Source organism: Dendrobates tinctorius, unplaced genomic scaffold (genome assembly GCF_039654945.1).
Source record: "Dendrobates tinctorius isolate UK_male_01 unplaced genomic scaffold, ASM3965494v1 ptg000028l, whole genome shotgun sequence".
NCBI lineage: Eukaryota > Metazoa > Chordata > Amphibia > Anura > Dendrobatidae > Dendrobates > Dendrobates tinctorius.
In genome coordinates, this window is record NW_027361696.1 from 73,977,852 (window position 1) to 73,997,020 (window position 19,169).

Below are 19,169 nucleotides of genomic sequence, written 5' to 3' on the forward strand. Positions count from 1 at the left end.
GGGCCCCCAGCGAGACCGAGGTAGGAGAACCCCCCGCTACCTGAGTCGGTCCGCTGGCCTGGGATTCGGTTATCCATGACGGACGATCTGTAGGGAGTTCTGTCCTTGTTAGGAACAGGAAACCAACAGATGCGTGGGAGAGGTGCCGCCCTTTTGTATCTGTAGGTTTTCCTGTTCCTAAGAAGGGCGGATCCCCTCTCTCAGGTGGTGCTGTCATGGACGACCGAATAAATTTACATTTGGTATCTTTATGTTTGAAGCATGATATGGGGGAAAGGGATGAAAAGTTCCAGCGGGGCGAATACTTTTGCAAGGCACTGTATAGCCATAGATATATATAGCCATAGATATATTTAGCCATAGAAATATGGATATAGATTTAAATATATCCATAGATATATCTATGGATATATTTATGTATTCTATCTATCCCATATCTAGCTATCCCATATCTAGCTATCCATCCATAGATGTCTGTCTGTGGGCGTTTTTAAAAACGGATCCGTCAAAAAACGGAAGAAACGGATGAAAAAACGGATGCAACGATTCCGTTTTTTTCGACGGATCTGCTAGTCTGAGCAGTTGAAAAAACGGATCTGTCGCTTGAGTTTTTCACAATCTGCGACGGATCCGTCGACCCGACGGATTGTGACTGACGCCAAAAAACTGATATGTGAAAGAAGCTTTAGGCTATGTGCACACGTGTGGCATTCCCGTGGGAATTCCGGAATTCCATGCCGCAGGAAATATGCGAGAAATACGCATTTTAAATTCCCGCCTATTTCCCACGGAAAAACTAGCGCTTTGCAAGCGTAATTAGCTTGCAAAATGCTAGCGTTTTCCAAGCAATCTGTAGCATCGCTTGGAAAACTGATTGTTTAACAAGTGTGACCAACCTGTCATAGTGTTTGACGAGTGTGACCAACTTGTTACTATTGAGGCTACCTATGCAGCATTAAAAAAAGATATGTTTAAAATAACAAAAATCGTGCTTTTCTCACCTTCCGCCGTCCCATGCAGCGTTCCTGATCTTCGCGATGCTCCCGGCAAGTCCCGCTCTCAGGGATGCCTTGCGACAATGACCTTTGATGTCGTCGCGGTCTCGTGACACCGCGACGTCATCAAAGGTCTTTGTCGCAAGGCATCCCTGAGAACGGTACTTGCCGGGAGCATCGCTGAGGCCTGGTGACGCTGCCTCATCTGAAAGGTTCACCTACTTTTGCCACTCACTGACATGTATCATTTTCTTCAACAAAGAAAAAATTATAAAAGTCTAATATTTTAAATTTCTTTGTACGATCTGGTTCTCTTTATCTACTTTTAGAACTTGAGTGAAAATTTGGTGTAGTTTTAGGGTAAACATATGCAGAAATATGGAAAATTCTGAAGGGTTCACAAACTTTCAAGCTGCACTGCAAGTGAATATTAGATAGCATAACTAAAGAAGAAATAGTGGAGTCCAATCATGCTCCTGGTGACATCTGATGCTGCCATCTAGTGGTGGGATTTAGGAAAACCTCAAGCAAACTGAATCAAATTAAAAGGGGCCATCTGGTTTAGAAATCTCTGGAAGATTCAGAAGGGCAGTGTCTACAGGAATGGATTAAAAAGGAATGAGAAATATAAAAGGACAGACTTTTACCGCTCCTACTTGCTGGATCCCTTTCTAATTTTGGTTAACAAAACACCCATGGAGGAGTTTAATTTTTTACTTACGGTAAATGCTTTTTTTTTTGGAGGGGCGGGGGGGGGGGGTGTTAAAAAAAAAAAACAAAAAAAAAAAAACTTATTGCAAAACTAGTTTATTAAAGGGTTTCATGTCTCCTCAGTATCCTCAGGCGGCACTGCTCCTTGCCTCCGGGCTTCCTGCTTGCTCATGATTGACAAGAGCTTGTAAGAGCTGCACTCCTTCCCGACTATGTAACTAAGCTATACACTATAAAAAAGGAAACATCCCGCTGTTCTTTAGAAAGAAGAGAATTTCTTAAAATTAGATAAACTGCAAAGTTGTTTGCCTTTACAAGCAATTGGCAATTTTACCTATTTATAATGAGAAAACCATTTTAAAGAAGATTTGTCTCTTGCTTTAAAAAAATCGCTGAGCTCCCCTGATTCTACCACTTTTTTCTGTTTTGGTCTGTGTCGCTCCATTGCAGATATATTCACATTTGCTGGTTTTGTAGGGCAGTATGTGAAATCTCTTCCTGTACAGCAACTGGGAGTTTCTTCAGAGTCTTCTCTGACGGTGTGTGCTTCACTCCTCCTTCCTAGAAGCTGCCAATCACAGTTGGTCAGATGATCTAGCAGTCTCAGGTGGTGCTGAGCTTAGATTGGCAGCTTACGGGTGAGAAAGGGTGAGCGGGGGTGAGAAAGAGTGAGAGGGAGTGGGGGGGGGTGAGTCCAAGCCCCCAGAGAAGACTCAGAAGAAACGCCCAGTTGCTTTACAGGCAGAGATTTCACATCCTGTGATCCAAAAGTAACAAATGTGAATAGCTCTGTAATGGAGCAATGTAAGGCAAAGAAAAAAACACGTCAGAATTGGGGGAGCTCAGGGATTTATACAAGTTATTTAACAATTTAAGACACTTTTTTTTTTTTTTGAGTATGTGACAGGTCCTCTTTTTAAAAAAAAAAACAAAAAAAAAAAACACAGGACCAATTTTCTTCTACAGCCTCTATACATATCACAGTTGCCACTGCATCCATCAGTATGCTGATCGGATGTTAGCGTCTGTAATTCTCATCCCCATAAAGGTCTTACACTACCATTCAAAAGTTTAGGGTCACTTAGAAATTTCCTTATTTTTGAAAGAAAAGCAGTTTTTTAAAAAGAAGCTAACGTTAAATGATTCAGAAATATACTCTATACATTGTTAATGTGGTAAATTACTATTCTAGCTGCAAACTTCTGGTCTGTAGTGCAATATCCTTATAGGTGTATAGAGGCCCATTTCCAACAACCATCACTCCAGTGTTCTTATGGTACTTTGTGTTTGCTAACTGTGTAAGTGTCATGTCGGACGCTATTCACACCACAGCGTCCGGCAGGCAGCGGTAGTTCCATCTCCGTCCACTATAGTCTCAGTGGCGCCGGCTTGATTTTACTCAGGTTATCGGGGGTTAATCTAGCTGGAAATCAGGTGGGATGTTTGGTCACGCCCACGGTCTTTAAATAGTCGTGCTGGCCTGTGGGCGTCGCCGATTATAGCTTGTGTTTTATGCCAAGTGGTTCCGGTCTGGAGAGGTGGTGTTGGTGAGAGAAATTCATATCTGGTGTCGTATGATCCGTTGTTACCTTTTCGCCTTCCTATATTTGTGCTTTGTTTTGCCCTGTTCACATTACAGTATTGTCCGGTGCGTTTGCGGCGCGGTGTGGTTTAAGTTCTCCCTGTCTGTCATTACTGTGTGGGCTTTGGTGGTTTGACAACTCACTGGGTGGAGGGTTCAGCTTAGGGCTGAGCAGGAGATAAGGAAAGGTTGGAGGCTCAGGCATTTGCACCATTAGAAAAAACCCTGCGTTGAGGGTCAGACAGGGTTTTCCCTAGTTTGAGGGACTCCGCAGGGGCCCCGGGTATTTCAGCCTCCTTTGACCTAAGCCCCGCATAACAGTAAGAAGGCTAATGGATGGTTAGAATACCCTTTAAAACCTTTGTACAAGTATGTTAGCACAGCTGAAAACAGTTTGGCTGATTAGAGAAGCTATAAACCTGACCTTCCTTTGAGTTAGTCGAGAATCTGGAGCTTTACATTTGTTGGTTCCATTAAACTCTCAATATGGCCAGAAAAAAAGAACCTTCATGTGAAACTCGACAGTCTATTCTTGTTCTTAGAAATGAAGGCTATTCCATGCGAGAAATTGCCAAGAAACTGAAGATTTCCTACAACGGTGTTTTCTACTCCCTTCAGAGGAGAGCACAAACAGGCTCTAACCAGAGTAGAAAGAGAAGTAGGAGGCCCCGCTGCACAACTGAGCAACAAGACAAGTACATTAGAGTCTGTAGTTTGAGAAATCGACGCCTCACAGGTCCTCAACTGGCAGCTTCATTAATAGTACAATCAAAATGCCAGTGTCAATGTCTACAGTGAAGAGGCGACTCCGGGATGCTGGCCTTCAGGGCAGAGTGGCAAAGAAAAAGCCATATCTGAGACTGGCTAATAAAAGGAAAAGATTAATATGGGCAAAAGAACACAGACATTGGACAGAGGAAGATTGGAAAAAAGTGTTATAGACAGAAGAATCCAAGTTTGAGGTGTTTGGATCACACAGAAGAACATTTGTGAGATGCAGAACAACTGAAAAGATGCTGGAAGAGTGCCTGATGCCATCTGTCAGGCTGTGTGCCCACGTAAGCGGGTTTTTTTTAGAATTTGTTTTAAGCGTTTTTACTGGCAAAAACGCTTAAAAACCGCTTAAAAGAAGCACCCCATTCATTTTGATGAATTCTGCACTTTTTGTGCATATTGATGCGTTTGTTTCCGCGAAGAAAACGCATCGCGGTAAGAAACGCAGCATGCTCATTCATTTCGCGGAAAAATCTGCATTTCTAACTATTTTCTATGAGACTGGGGATGCTCCGGAAAAAAACGCTCAAAAAACGCGCGGAAAAAAACCGCGCGTTTTCTGGGAAGGAATCCAGTTTTCAGTCAGGAATTTTCTGCATACGTGGGTACATAGCCTCAAGCATGGTGGAGGAAATGTGATGGTCTGGGGTTGCTTTGGTGCTGGTAAAGTGGGAGATTTGCACAAGGTAAAAGGGATTTTGAATATGGAAGGCTATCACTCCATTTTGCAATGCCATGCCATACCCTGTGGACAGCACTTGATTGGAGCCAATTTCATCCTACAACAGGACAATGACCCAAAGCAGACCTCCAAATTATGCAAGAACTATTTAGGGAAGAAGCAGGCAGCTGGTATTCTCTCTGTAATGGAGTGGCCAGCGCAGTCACCAGATCTCAACCCCATTGAGCTGTTGTGGGAGCAGCTTGGCCGTATGGTACGCAAAAAGTGCCCATCAAGCCAAACCAACTTGTGGGAGGGGCTTCTGGAAGCATGGGTGAAATTTCTCCAGATTACCTCAGCAAATTAACTGCTAGAATGCCAAAGGTCTGCAATGCTGTAATTGCTGCAAAGGGAGCATTCTGTGACGAAAGCAAAGTCTGAAGGAGAAAATTATTATTTCAAATAAAAATCTTTTTTTCGAACCTTGTCAATGTCTGGACTAGATTTTAAATTAATTTGGCAACTCATTTGATTAACCCCTTTCTGACATCGGACGTACTATCCCGTCCACAGTACCCAGGCCCGTATGACCAGGGACGGGATAGTACGTCTAAGTGACCACCGTCGCTCCCGGGGGGGGTCGCCACTGATTGCAGCCGGGTGTTAGCTGATTATCACAGCTGACACATGGCACTATATGTCAGGGGCAGTCACGGACCGCCCCTGCACATTAACCCCTGGCACACTGCGATCAAACATGATCGCAGTGTACCGGGGGATTAGGGAAGTATCGGCAGGGAGGGGGCTCCCTGCGTGCCTCCCTGGACTCACAGAACAGCGCGATGTGATTGCGCTGTTCCGAGGGCCTCCCTCCCTGTAGGCCCCCAGATCCAATATGACCAGGAGGGCCTGCAGGGAGGCGGCTTTGTCAGTGCCTGCTGAATACAGGCACTGACAAAGCCAGCTGCAGCGCCTGTCAGATCGCTGATCTGACAGAGTGCTGTGCAAACTGTCAGATCAGCGATCTGACACTAGATAATGATGTCCTCACCTGGGACAATAAGATAAAGTAGAAAAAAAATGTGTAAAATTAATTTATAAAAAAAAACACTAATTAAAAAAAAAAAAAATATTACCTAATAAATTCATTTTTTTAAAGAAAAAAAAAAACAATAAATGTACACATATTTAGTATCGTCGAGTCCGTAACGACCCACCATATAAAACTGTCCCACTAGTTAACCCCTTAAGTGAACCCCTTAAAAGATAAAAATAAAAAACAAAGCAAAAATCAATACTTTATCCTCATACCGCCGAACAAAAAGTGCAATAAAGCACGATCAAAAAGATGGATATAAATAACCATGGTACCGCTGAAAACGTCATCTTGTCCCACAAAAAACGAGCCTCCATACAGCATCATCAGCGAAAAAATAAAAAAGTTATAGCTCGCAGAATAAAGCGATGCAAAAATAATTATTTTTTATCTAAAATTGTTTTCATTGCATAAAACCGACAAAACATGAAAAAACGACATAAATGAGGTATCGCTGTAATCGTACTGACCCGAAGAATAAAACCGCTTTATCAATTTTACCACACGCGGAACGGTGTAAACTCCCCCCAAGAGAAATTCATGAAATGTTGGTTTTTGTTCATTCTGGTTCCCAAAAATCGGAATACAAAGCGATAAAAAAAAAAGTCAAGTGCCCGAAAATGGTACCAATAAAAACATCAACGTGTCCCGCAAAAAATAAGACCTGACATGACTCGGTGGGTCAAAATATGAAAAAATTATAGCTCTCAAAATGTGGTGATGCATAAACTATTTTCACAATAAAAAGCGTCTTTTAGCGTATGACAGCTGCCAAACATAAAAACCGCCATATTTAGTAAATCAAACCTCCCTTTATCACCCCCTTAGAGAAAAATAATAAAATTAAAAAAAATGTATTTATTTCCATTTTACCATTAGGGTTAGGGCTAGGGTTAGGATTAGGGGTGTGTTGGGGTTTGGGTTGGAGCTAGAATTGGGGGGTTTCCACTGTTCAGGCACATCAGGGGCTCTCCAAACGCAACATGGCGTCTGATCTCAATTCCAACCAATTCTGCGTTGAAAAAGTCAAATGGTGCTCCTTCCCTTCCAAGCTCTGCCATGCGCCCAAATAGTCGTTTACCCCCACATATGGGGTATCAGCGTACTCAGGACAAATTGCACAATAACTTTTGGGGTCCTGTTACCCTTGGGAAAATAAAAATTGGGGATGCAAAGATCATTTTTGTGGAAAAAATGTGATTTTTTTAATTGTACGGCTGTACGTTATAAACTTCTGTGAAGCTCTTGAGGGTTCAAAGTTCTCACCACATATCTAGATAAGTTCCTTGGGGGGTCTAGTTTCCAAAATGGGGTCACTTGTGGGGGATTTCCACTGTTTAGGCACATTAGGGGCTCACCAAACGTGACATGGCATCCGATCTGAATTCCAGCCAATTTTGCGTTGAAATAGTCAAACGGCGCTCCTTCCCTTCTGAGCTCTGCCATGCGCCGAAACAGTGGTTCCCCCCAACATATCAGGTATCAGCGTACTCAGGACAAGCTGCACAATAACTTTTACAGTCCAATTTCTCCTGTTACCCTTGGTAAAATAAAAAAAATTGAACCTGAAGTATTTTTTTTGTGAAAAAAAGTTAAATGTTCATTTTTTTTTTTTTAAATATTCAAAACATTTCTGTGAAGCACCTGAAGGGTTAATAAACTTCTTGAATGTGGTTTTGAGCACCTTAAGGGGTGCAGTTTTTAGAATGGTGCTACTTTTGGGTATTTTCTATTATATAGACCCCTCAAAGTGGCTTCAAATGTGATGTGGTCCGTAAAAATAAAATGGTGCTGCAAAAATGAGAAATCGCTTGTCAACTTTTAACCCTTATAACTTCCTAACAAAGAAAAATTTTGGTTCCAAAATTGTGCTGATGTAAAGTAAACATGTGAGAAATGTTACTTATTAAGTTTTTTGTGTGCCATATCTCTGTGATTTAAGGGCATAAAAATTCAAAGTTGGAAAATTGCGAAATTTTCATAATTTTCGCCAAATTTCCGTTTTTTTCACAAATAAACGCAAGTTATTTGAATGAAATTTTACCACTATCATGAAGTACAATATGTCACGAGAAAATGTCAGAATCACCGGGATCCATGGAAGCGTTTCAGAGTTATTACCTCATAAAGGGACAGTGGTCAGAATTGTAAAAATTGGCCCGGTCATGAACGTGCAAACCACCTTTGGGGGGTTAAGGGGTTAAGAAGCATCATTGTCAGAAGCTCTCTGTCCTCTCCAACAGCTGCAGGAACCTTTCCTTGCAACCCGAAAAAATGTAAAACCTGTCCATTTATAATGACCACTGACAAGATATAGATCCCCAACTCACATCAGGACTACAAGATCCCAGATACTTTCAGCTGCATCACATCTAATGTGGGGGTCTGTATGTGGGGGAGACAGAGCAAAAAATGAGAACAAGGATGAATTCTCATCGTCACACAATAAGAGAAAAAAGAATGGATCTACCTGTGGCAAAACATTTTTGTATCCCTGGTCATAGCATGATGGACATTGAATTACTTGTATTAAAAGGGAACTTCAAGTCTCAGAGAGACAGAAGAGTTTGGGAGTACAAATTTATGAAAACCTTCGACACATTCAGTGCAGGTATGAACGTGTCGCATGGATTTATGTCTTTTTACATCAATTAAGGAATTTGCTCCTCAGACCTTCTAGGGTCATCACAACACAGAACGCAATCAGAGGGCAAAAAAAACCTTCACACTGCTCATCTATGAACTGCTCCAATATTTATGCTTATCCCTCTCCCATAATGACTATTCCGCTTCACATCACTTGTCTTAGCTATTTCGTTATTTCTGTGCTGTCTTGTGTATATAAATGTGATTCTTCAGATTTTGTATTAGTCTATGCCTGATGAAGAGACCTGCATAGTCTGGAAAGCTTGCAATGTGTTACCATCTTTTCAGTTAGCCATTAAAAGGTATCAACCACTGAGGACTCTCAATTCTAAATATTTTTCTATCTACTGGCTAACACGGTACAAAGATATACATCTTTCCTGTTTCTAGACCATATGCATTCATTTAGGTAAAAACGCCTTAAAGCCGTCCATACCATTTTTAAAAAGATTTAAGAGTCAAAAGATATGTCCTTCCTTTTACGACCACCATTAATCAGAGAAGACAACTCCTCTATTACTGTGCCCTCCTATACTGGGTGCCCCCTGATGCCCACCTGTACATATATCGTGCTCGAACATGACAAGGAAGTTGGCTCCAACTCTCGTAGGCTTGCCGTGCCGTCTTGACTGCCAGCTCCACGTCCTCCTCATTTCCCTGGATGGTGGAGGCCAGAACCTCTCCTAGGGAAAACAAGAGAAGAACTCACCAAATGGGCCGATGTGAGGATAAAGCTGTGGGGGTTAGTCTGTAAAGTACAGCTAATAATGACCCAAGGGTGAGTGTACGCCTACTGGACACGGACACCCAGAATTGGGCTGTTCCTCCTGAGCACTAATAAATTGATACCTGGGTGTTATCAGGTGGGGCTGTGACCCTGCTCAGTATTACACTAGTAGGTCTGATTGAACAGTGTTGGGAGTGTGCCACTGCATTTTGACACAATGCTATCAGAGCTACCAGTGTCAGGAGGCGCAGGGACACCCCCCACCAACACTGTCCAATCAAAGCTACCAGTGTCAGACTGCACAGGGACACACTCCCAACAGTGTCCTATCAGAACTACCAGTGTCAGGCTACACAGGGACGCACCCCCAACACTGTCCGATCAGAATTACCAGTGTCTGGCTGCGTAGGGACACACTCCCATCAGTGTCCTATCAGAACCACCAGTGTGAGGCTGCACAGTGACACACCCCCAACCATGTCCTATCAGAACTACCAGTGTCAGGCTGTGCAGGGACACACCCCTAACCCTGTCCTATCAGAACTACCAGTGTCAGGCTGTGCAGGGACACACCCCTAACCCTGTCCTACCAGAACTACCAGTGTCAGGCTGCGCAGGGACACACCCCCAACCCTATCCTACCAGAACTACCAGTGTCAGGCTGCGCAGGGACACACCCCCAACCCTGTCCTACCAGAACTACCAGTGTCAGGCTGCGCAGGGACACACCCCCAACCCTGTCCTACCAGAACTACCAGTGTCAGGCTGCGCAGGGACACACCCCCAACTCTGTCCTACCAGAACTACCAGTGTCAGGCTGCGCAGGGACACACCCCCAACCCTGTCCTACCAGTGTCAGGCTGCTCAGGGACACACCCCCAACTCTGTCCTACCAGAACTACCAGTGTCAGGCTGCGCAGGGACACACCCCCAACCCTGTCCTACCAGTGTCAGGCTGCTCAGGGACACACCCCCAACCCTGTCCTACCAGAGTCAGGCTGCGCAGGGACACATCCCCAAACCCTGTCCTACCAGAGCTACCAGTGTCAGGCTGCGCAGGGACACACCCCTAACACTGTCCTACTAGAACTACCAGTGTCAGGCTGTGCAGGGACACACCTCCAACTTATAACACCCGGTTACCAATTTATTCTTAATTTTCCAGGAGGAATAATAGAGGGACAGACTAATGTTGCTCCAGAAATGTCATTTTATGCTGAATACATAAAGTATATTTCGTACAACAGACATGCCAGCCATGCAAAACGCCAATAACATTACATGATCACATTCTGTCCAAGGAATGGAAATGTAATATAATTTCCAGTATGTGGTATGGAGGCGTTGTGTCTGTGCGGCCACGATCCCGTGTCCTACATCTTCTCCAGTACAGCTGCTTACAGATTAACCTTGGAATAAACCCGCAGCATACCTAATCCTTCCCCACTCACAACGTCGCTGATTACTGGACACATGGACCGGGATGGGAGTCGTGACTTACCAGGTTCCAGAATCAATGGAGAAAAGACGACTTTAAGGGAATGTGACCTGAAGTTAAAAATCAGTAATATGCATAAAAAAATAAACGTATAAAAACACCTATCTATAATAAAGTCTTGCAATGTTGACACTGGCTACAAAGCCAAATATTAGATTCCTTCTTAGGCTATGTTCACACGCTGCGGTTTTTTCAGCATTTTTTAATGCAAATTTTCAGTGCGTTTCACAGTACCAGCAAAGTCAGTGAGATTTCAGAAATCTCATGCGCACAGCTTGGCTTTTTTTCCTGGTTGTTTTGTCATAAGAACTTGGTTTTTGTAAAATGCAGCAAGTCACTTCTTTAATCGTTCGTCGGTGCAAAAAAACGCAGGTATCAGGTTTTGCTGCATTTTTGGTGCCAAAACCTGATATTTTAGAATCAGATTTTTTTTTTGATGCATTAAACTTTATCAGCATGCACAAGAGACAAATGTAGTCTGACAAAAACGCAGATAAAACTCAGCAAAACCTGCTTTTTGTAAGCAGCTTAAACCTTACGTTAAAAAACACAGCAAAAACGCAAAGTGTGAACAAAGCCTTAAGCCCCCTTTACACATAGCGATATTGCTACATGTGATACTTACCTCCGACTGGCTCCCCCACTGGTTATCGCTGATCGCGCGAGATCGGCCTGGTCCATTTCTCGTCGGGCGCTTCCTGCTGGCGCCGACGAGCGACGCGGGCGAAAGTTGTCATCATCGGTGCAGTCTGACAGGTGAGTACGACCGCTGCTGCATCGCTGTGAGATCTGCCTGTTTGGCAGCTCACTAGCGACCATTTAGCGATGCACCAGCGATCCTGACCGGGTCGCATCGTGGTCGGGATCTCTGGTGCATTGCTAAATGTGACGGGGCCTTTACTGTTCTACCCATGGACATTGGCAGCAATAGACTGCATCAGACCCGATTTGTATGTATATAGATGTTATCTGTGCATGCTGTAAGCTAGGAAAGGGTAATAGTGAAGAAAAAAGGAAGGGGGAGACCTGTGACATCTTCTATTGTGAATGGTGGATCCTGTGTTATCTACTGTATATAGAGGTGTTATCACTCATTGTTCGGGAGGAGGAGAAGGTGAGCTGTGATGTCACTTATGAATGGTGGATCCTGTATTATCTGCTGTATATAGAGGTGTTATCAGTCATTGTACAGGAGGAGGAGGAGGGGAGCTGTGACATCTTCTATTGTGAATGGGGGATCCTGTGTTATCTGCTGTATATAGAGGTGTTATCAGTGATTGTACAGGAGGAGGTGAGCTGTGATATCTATTGTGAATGGTGGATCCTGTATTATCTGCTGTATATAGAGGTGTTATCACTCATTGTACGGGAGGAGGAGCAGGTGAGCTGTGACGTCGCTTATTATGAATGGTAGATACTGTATTATCTGCTGTATATAGAGGTGTTATCAGTCATTGTACAGGAGGAGGATGAGGGGAGCTGTCACATCACTTATTATGAATGATGGATACTGTGTTATCAGTCATTCTACAGGAGGAGGAGGAGGTAAGCTGTAACATCTATTGTGAATGGTGGATCCTTTATTATCTGCTGTATATAGAAGTGTTATCAGTCATTGTACAGGAGGAGGAGGAGGGGAGCTGTCACATCACTTATTATGAATGATGGATCCTGTGTTATCAGTCATTCTACAGGAGGAGGAGGAGGTGAGCTGTGATATCTATTGTGAATGGTGGATCCTGCATTATCTGATGCATATAGAGGTGTTATCAGTCATTGTACAGGAGGAGGAGGTAAGCCGTGACATCACCTATTGTGAATGGTGGATCCTGTGTTATCTGCTGTATATAGAGATGTTATCAGTCATTGTACAAGAGGAGGAGGTGAGCTGTGACATTACCTATTGTGAGAGGTGGATCCTGTGTTATCTGCTGTCTATAATGCCACTGGTGATTATAATCCTGTCTGTGATGATTATGAGATTGTTAAGTCTTCAGTTAAGACAAGTAAAACAAAAGAACATGAATCATGTGTCTCTGAAAAAGACTAATAACCAGTGTAGAAAACTGCAACATTTCTAATTTTTTGTTTAGTGATATGGAAAATTGTGGAAAAAATGTTTAAAAAAAAAAAAATACATAAACAGCATAAAAATCTGATGTAAAAAAAAGCTGACTTTCTAATGACACATTCCCTTTAAAGACGGGTGAATCTCTAAGGTTTGCTATAGAAACGTGCAGCTGCCTGCAGCTTCTCCAGCAATAATGACTGGCTGGCAACAGATCTGCAGCAAATAATTGTCATATGAATCCTCACCTGGCTATTCCAGAAGCTTACATCACTAAAATATGGCTAATTGAAGATTGTATGTATTTTCTGGAAAATAAATCAATATTGCCACCCAACTTTCCATGACTTCAACCCTCCCTAGTTATATAGTAACATATCTATGTCGCCCATATCACCACACCTGAGTGAAGCCATAGAGGTGCCCATATGGGCTGTCACCCAGCTTTCCCCAGGACCTGAGAAATACAAAGCACACTCAGCTGGAGCTATTATATGGATAATGGCGGCATCTAGTGCTCAAAGGCAGTATTGCCGTTATCACACATCCTTGGGTCTCATTTGCACTTTGCAGTTCTGGAAGATCAGGTCACGTGTAGAATTTGATTACATTATTCTGATGTCATACTGCCAAGCGTGAAAAACCCAAATTTAACTTTAAGAGGGGTTCTATAGTTTCCCAGAATCAGTTTTTATCTATAACCTAAGAGGTCTTGAAATCATCTCACGTGAAGAATAGCAGTTCAGAAGGCTGCAGTTAAAGGGGTCAGACAACACCTAACACGTGGCAGCCACCAGGGGGCGATCAGCCTGGTGGACAGTGGTTCATGTGCATGAGCATTACTGCACCCATAGACCAATCAGTGAAATAATGGGGGGAGGGGAAATGGGACCCCATTATTGTGATCAGATAGCGTTCCATCAGCCAAAGCCCAAGGGCTCATACACCCATCCAGTAGTTTGTTGGATGACTCCTAAAAGTGACCCCTCACCCGTTGCGGGATTCTTAGTAGCGTACGTCTGCCTTCCATCCGGTTTTATCCACTTGTTACCGATAAAATGACCAAAGCTTCGTTCGTGACTGTCAAGCCAGGCCTAGAGAGGAAAAAAATAAATAAAACCATTAGTAGAAAACAAAAAAAAAAAAAAAACTCAGAAAAAAAAATGAAAATTGTAGAAAAAGAGAGTTGAATGGTTTATCTCGGTCTTTGAATAGACTGGCCGTGCACATGCTAACAAGCCGCCCCACTGAACCCCCCCGACAGGTGGTGGCTGCAGGTTCCCATAATCTTCAGGAGTTTCCTATTTGCAAGGAAAAAAGTGATAGTGTGGGCGCCACACTCCAGCCCCAGCGGCGGGGCGCCACACTCCAGCCCCAGCGGCGGGGCGCCACACTCCAGCCCCAGCGGCGGGGCGCCACACTCCAGCCCCAGCGGCGGGGCGCCACACTCCAGCCCCAGCGGCGGGGCGCCACACTCCAGCCCCAGCGGCGGGGCGCCACACTCCAGCCCCAGCGGCGGGGCGCCACACTCCAGCCCCAGCGGCGGTCTTTCCCATACAAGCTTTATTCCTCAGTAAGAGCTGCACTCTTTGCCTAGGAGATCAGCCATCCAGCGGTGGCTGGTAACATAAGCAACGAGCCATAAACTATAGAATTAAAAATCCAAGGTAATTAACAAAGTTGCACATTATCGACAGCACTTTTACATTTTTAACCATTTATCATGATGAGAAAAAGCATTTAATATCCCCCATTTGAAGGAAACAACATGTTTAGAAATTACCATCGAGGGATCGATTGCTTTGGATAAAATCTGTCAAAAATCAGATGTAATCTGTGAGGGAACCCTGTGGCAAGTGTTCACTTTTCCTGCAGCGCCACCAATGGCAAAGTGAAGAATTGCAGATGCTATTAATATCAATCAGCTGAGCAAGTGTCGCAGCAGGTACTTGACCGCTCCATAAATGCTCCTAGTTACATGGAACCATCAGGTGGGATAGACATATTGTGGCTTACAAGCCTCCAATGATGTGGGCGACGTGCGGCTTGGTCTTATCTATAGGTCTCGTCTCTCACACTCTCTGCAATCACCGAAAATCCACCAGAATGGAAAATGTGAAGGTCAGTGACGAAATACCACTCAGTACAAACAGATCTTCCACTCCATCCATTCTGGTGTTCTTGGGGGCGTTGCCCCGCCGGACTGCGGGGGAGACGGGTGTGCCCCCCATATAATGAGACGATATAGCCAAAGAGGAAGACACAGTGTTCAAATCATGGTGACGGGGCCACAAAATGAACCAGAAACCAATATTGTGGCCACTGTAAAAATCAGCATGTACGCTGTATGAAAAAAGTGACTTTTTTAGTAGGGAAAGTTATAAAACTTTGTAAATCACTTTATTAGGAGATCTGTCCTCATTCCTGTAAAAATCCATATAAGTGACTTCCAAACCTCGGCTTTTCTTCAATCTATTTCTTGTCTATCAGAATGTCCTCATTTGGAGTACAGATGATGGCAGTGATGGCTCAGCACCTGTGTCTCTAACTGGGGAGAAGACACTGCAGCAGGAGATTGTTCTGATAGGCAGGAAGAGGACCGGAGCTGACCCCTCACTGCCATCATCTGTACTCCATAGGAGTATATTCTGATATCAATGCTGGTGAAAGCAGGGAAAGCGGACTTTCCCCATTCCGGATTTGGAAGATAAATATATGCTATGGGAAGTTATTAAACTTTGCCCTTTATTAGGAGTTTTACCTTCATTGTTGTAAAATAAAATTGCATGTGACTCCCAGTCCCCTGCTTTAACATAGTCTTTCTGCATGCTGCACTAATATGGAGTACAGATGATGGCAGTGATGGGTCAGCTCAGCTCGTGTGTGTGACTAACTCTGGGGAAAGCTGCTGCAGAAGATTGTTCTGATAAACAGAAAACTCAGAGGAGACAGGTATGGACCCATCACTGCCATCATCTGTACTTCACATGAGAATAATCTGATATCAATACAGCTGAAGGCAGGAAAATAGACTGGGGAAGAGCCGACATCTGGAAGACACTTATATGGATTTTTTCATTTTTAGATTTTACAGGAATGAAGATCCAAAAATAAAGCAATTTACAAAGTTGCAAAAATCGCCATGCTGGACCAAATTATTTAAAAAGATAGATATATCTATAATTTTACTCTTTAAAGGGACTCAGAGAGCAGCATAATATAGGGACACAGAATCTGGTTCCAGTGATGTGTCTCTTATTAGACTGTGTGCCATAGTTTTATCAGCAGGACTAGATGTCCTGTGCCAGGCAGTCCAGCTTATCTGTGTAACCACACCTCCAGCACTGATTGGTAGCTTGCTGTGTACATTGTGCCCAACTGCCAATCAGAGATGTGAGTGGGGATACAACAGCTCAGCATTCCGAGCTCTGCTAGATCTATATAATTGAAAACAGGGATACTGGTAAAACTACAGAAAATAGAAGAAAATCCAGCTTCACGAGAAAGAATCCTTTTCTTTATTCACTTAAAATTGCAGAGATGGAGAATACAATATCAGCAAAAGATGCGTTATCAATGCGTTTCTGATGTTGCAGCACCCTTAGTCCTCCATCTCTGAAATTTTAAGTGAATAAAGAAAAGGATTCTTTCACTTTCTCGTGAAGCTGGATTTTCTTCCATTTTGCTATGCTCCATGCCTTGACACGGCGGATCCGTGCTCCGAGTTCCATGATGTCTTAACTGGTAAGCTGGACTTCATTCATTTTATTCAAAACTACAGAACACAACCCAGTAAGTGACACATCGCTGGAATCAGGGTCTCAGCCCCTACATCATACTGCTCTCAGAAACAGAGGAAAAACCTGCTGACAGATTCCCTTTAAGGGTAATCTAAAAAACTAATAATCTTCATTGTGGATGCATTAGGACGACGATCATATTCCAGATCTTTTTGCCTTGGTGACAATGCCAGTACTTGGTGCCGCTTATGTCCTTCTGCCACCACGGTAAAGGAGTTTAATGATTTGTTTGCTCTAAACCTAGAAAATCCACCTCAGCATTGTTATTAGGTTACAGGGTACCAGGCTCCCGTCGAGGGGCCACAGATTAGACGCGGACCCGGGTTCTACGAATCAATCCGCACCAACTCATTAATAAAAAACTGCAAGAAATAAAAGATCATTTAATTAAAGAACGGAATTTTTTTTTTTCTTCAGCTTTACAGCTACAGTCCGGCTTCAGACAAAGGGTTACGAGAGGTCGCCGGGCTCCGGGAGGCACGAGGATCCTGTTAAAGTGTAGCCTGCGCTGACAAACAAGAAAGGAACCTTTGTATGTATAGGGAGCCATGTACACAGAGGAGGCTGAGCCCCGGGCCCCAGCCAATCCCTGCAGACGAATGCTGCCATACAATGCAGGATCAACAGCATTAACCATTTGTGGACGGATTTCACAATTCAGGGCCCCATAGAAAATGAAATCAAGGTACAAGGCTCCGTTCCAGCATTGTCAGCGCTGCTGCTCCCAATTGTGTCACGCGACCACTGCAGCCAATCAGCGACTGTTCGCTGATCGGCTGCAGCACATCAATATTCCTTCAAATTGGATGTGCACGCTGATAAAATAGTAATAGCAGTCGGTCTGCAGCCACTGATTGGCAGCAGCGGTTACATGGCACCACACTGTCACTCACAGGGAACAGCAGTTGTGATATAATGGTTTTTTTCGGCTTCAGATCTGGCAGAGCTCTAAATGCTGAGCCCCGTATAACCCCCTCCCACACCACTGATTGGAGGAAAGCTGCCAACCAGGAGACACCACGGGACACCTAGTCCTGTAGTGATAATCTCCTGCTGATAAAACACTGATTTTATTGAAACGGCAAAACATAGTCCAGTAAGTGACACATGGCTGGAATCAAGGTTTCTGCCCCTACATTGTGCTGCTCTCAACTACATAGCAAAAACCAGCTGACAATTTCTCTTAAGAAAAGAGAGGGCAGCCTCACACTGGCGATATCCTTACACAGTAACTAGAAGGCAAAACTAGACCTCTACCAAAAGGTAGAGAACCCCATCAGCTGCTTTGGTTTCCACGTCAGTACAGGGCAAAGTGAAAGAGGCTTTAATTTGGATTTAAGGGGGGACTGCAGAAACTACTAAATTACAAATGGAAACAGGCCAGCAATGCCGACACAGCTGCCTATAAGTGGCATCTCAATCTTTTTGGAGGACGCTCTTGTTTGGCTTTTGCACTTTATACTACAAGGGGTGTACGTTGACTTACAGTGCACCCGTCTCCAACCAGTGGCAGAATTTTTGCCTTTTAGTAGAAATAAGATTTGTATGCCCTTTCTTTGCCAAGTGAGCATTGCCTCGATTTGAGACTCGGTGCATCAGCTCCTGTTCTCCTCACCTTCACCACAAAACCCGCCTGTCCTGGATGGAGGAATAAAGGGGCTCAGTGCCCACCCCCTCCTTTTCTTTGTACTTCCAGAACGCAATGCTCTTGATCACTTTTCTGCTTTAGGAATTATACAGGAATAGTGAAATGAAAGAACAGAATAAAACCAAAAGTCCCCTCATTCCAGACATCTGTAGGAGTGCCCGACGTCGGGCCTCCCCTGACGCTGATGGCCGAGCTATCTAACCCATAGTCACGGTAATGCATACACTATATGGACAGAAGTAATAGGAAACACGTCCTAATCAGTAAGTTCAATTCTTCCATGGAGCCCCATTGCCCCCGGTGTATAACCTCCGGCCCCCCACTATGCTGCCTGCCTTTACCATTATGTGACACAATGACTGATGGTAAAGAGCTCCCTGATTCCAGCACGGTCCTGTAATAAGAGTCTGGGATCGTCATGGCCGAGCAGCTGCATGCAGCCGTACATCACCAAGCACAATGCTGAGCAGCAGATGAAGTGGTGTTAAGCCGCCACCACTGGATTCTGGAGGAGACGTGATCTGTACTCTTCTCTATCTGGCGTCTGATAGAGGAGTCTGAACATGACGGCTCCTCTCTGATCTTTCTCAGCAAGAGAAGCCGTCTCCAGGAAGCCGTGAACAAGTCACATGCAATAATGAAGGATAATGGAGGATTACACAGCTGTCCCGTGACATGTGGATCTGACGATGGAAACAGTCAGTAATCTGTCCTCAACACCTCCAGACCTCAATCAGCATCTGCAACGCCAAGAACTGCCCATCAGGGCATGATGGGTCTTCTAGTCCCCCAACAGCCTCGTGTTAGAGACAACTCACCTAGAGGATCACATATCTAGAGGAGGATTCATTCACTGTCAACTTGAGATTTTTTATTATTCGTTATTGAGTAATGAAAACTTTCCAAAAGTTTGAGAATTTGCTGGAAATTAACTTTTGATCCTTAAATGTTTGACCAGAATTG

The 19,169-nt window shown here is 44.0% G+C and overlaps 1 protein-coding gene across 2 annotated transcripts in view; it reads right to left on the reverse strand.

Annotated features, from left to right (window-relative positions):
- The window catches only part of ALDH16A1 (aldehyde dehydrogenase 16 family member A1), a 124,825-nt gene that overhangs the window by 104,454 nt on the left and 1,202 nt on the right, over positions 1 to 19,169 (reverse strand). For both annotated transcript variants that reach the window (XR_012231328.1, XM_073570994.1), the window contains exons 2-3: positions 13,750 to 13,852; positions 9,022 to 9,148 (exon numbers count right to left, since the gene is read on the reverse strand). Coding sequence is in view for 1 of the 2 variants with exons in the window: in XM_073570994.1 (XP_073427095.1) it covers positions 9,022 to 9,148; positions 13,750 to 13,852 (230 nt within the window). In the remaining variant the exon portion in view is untranslated. The remainder of the gene's footprint in view (positions 1 to 9,021; positions 9,149 to 13,749; positions 13,853 to 19,169) is intronic.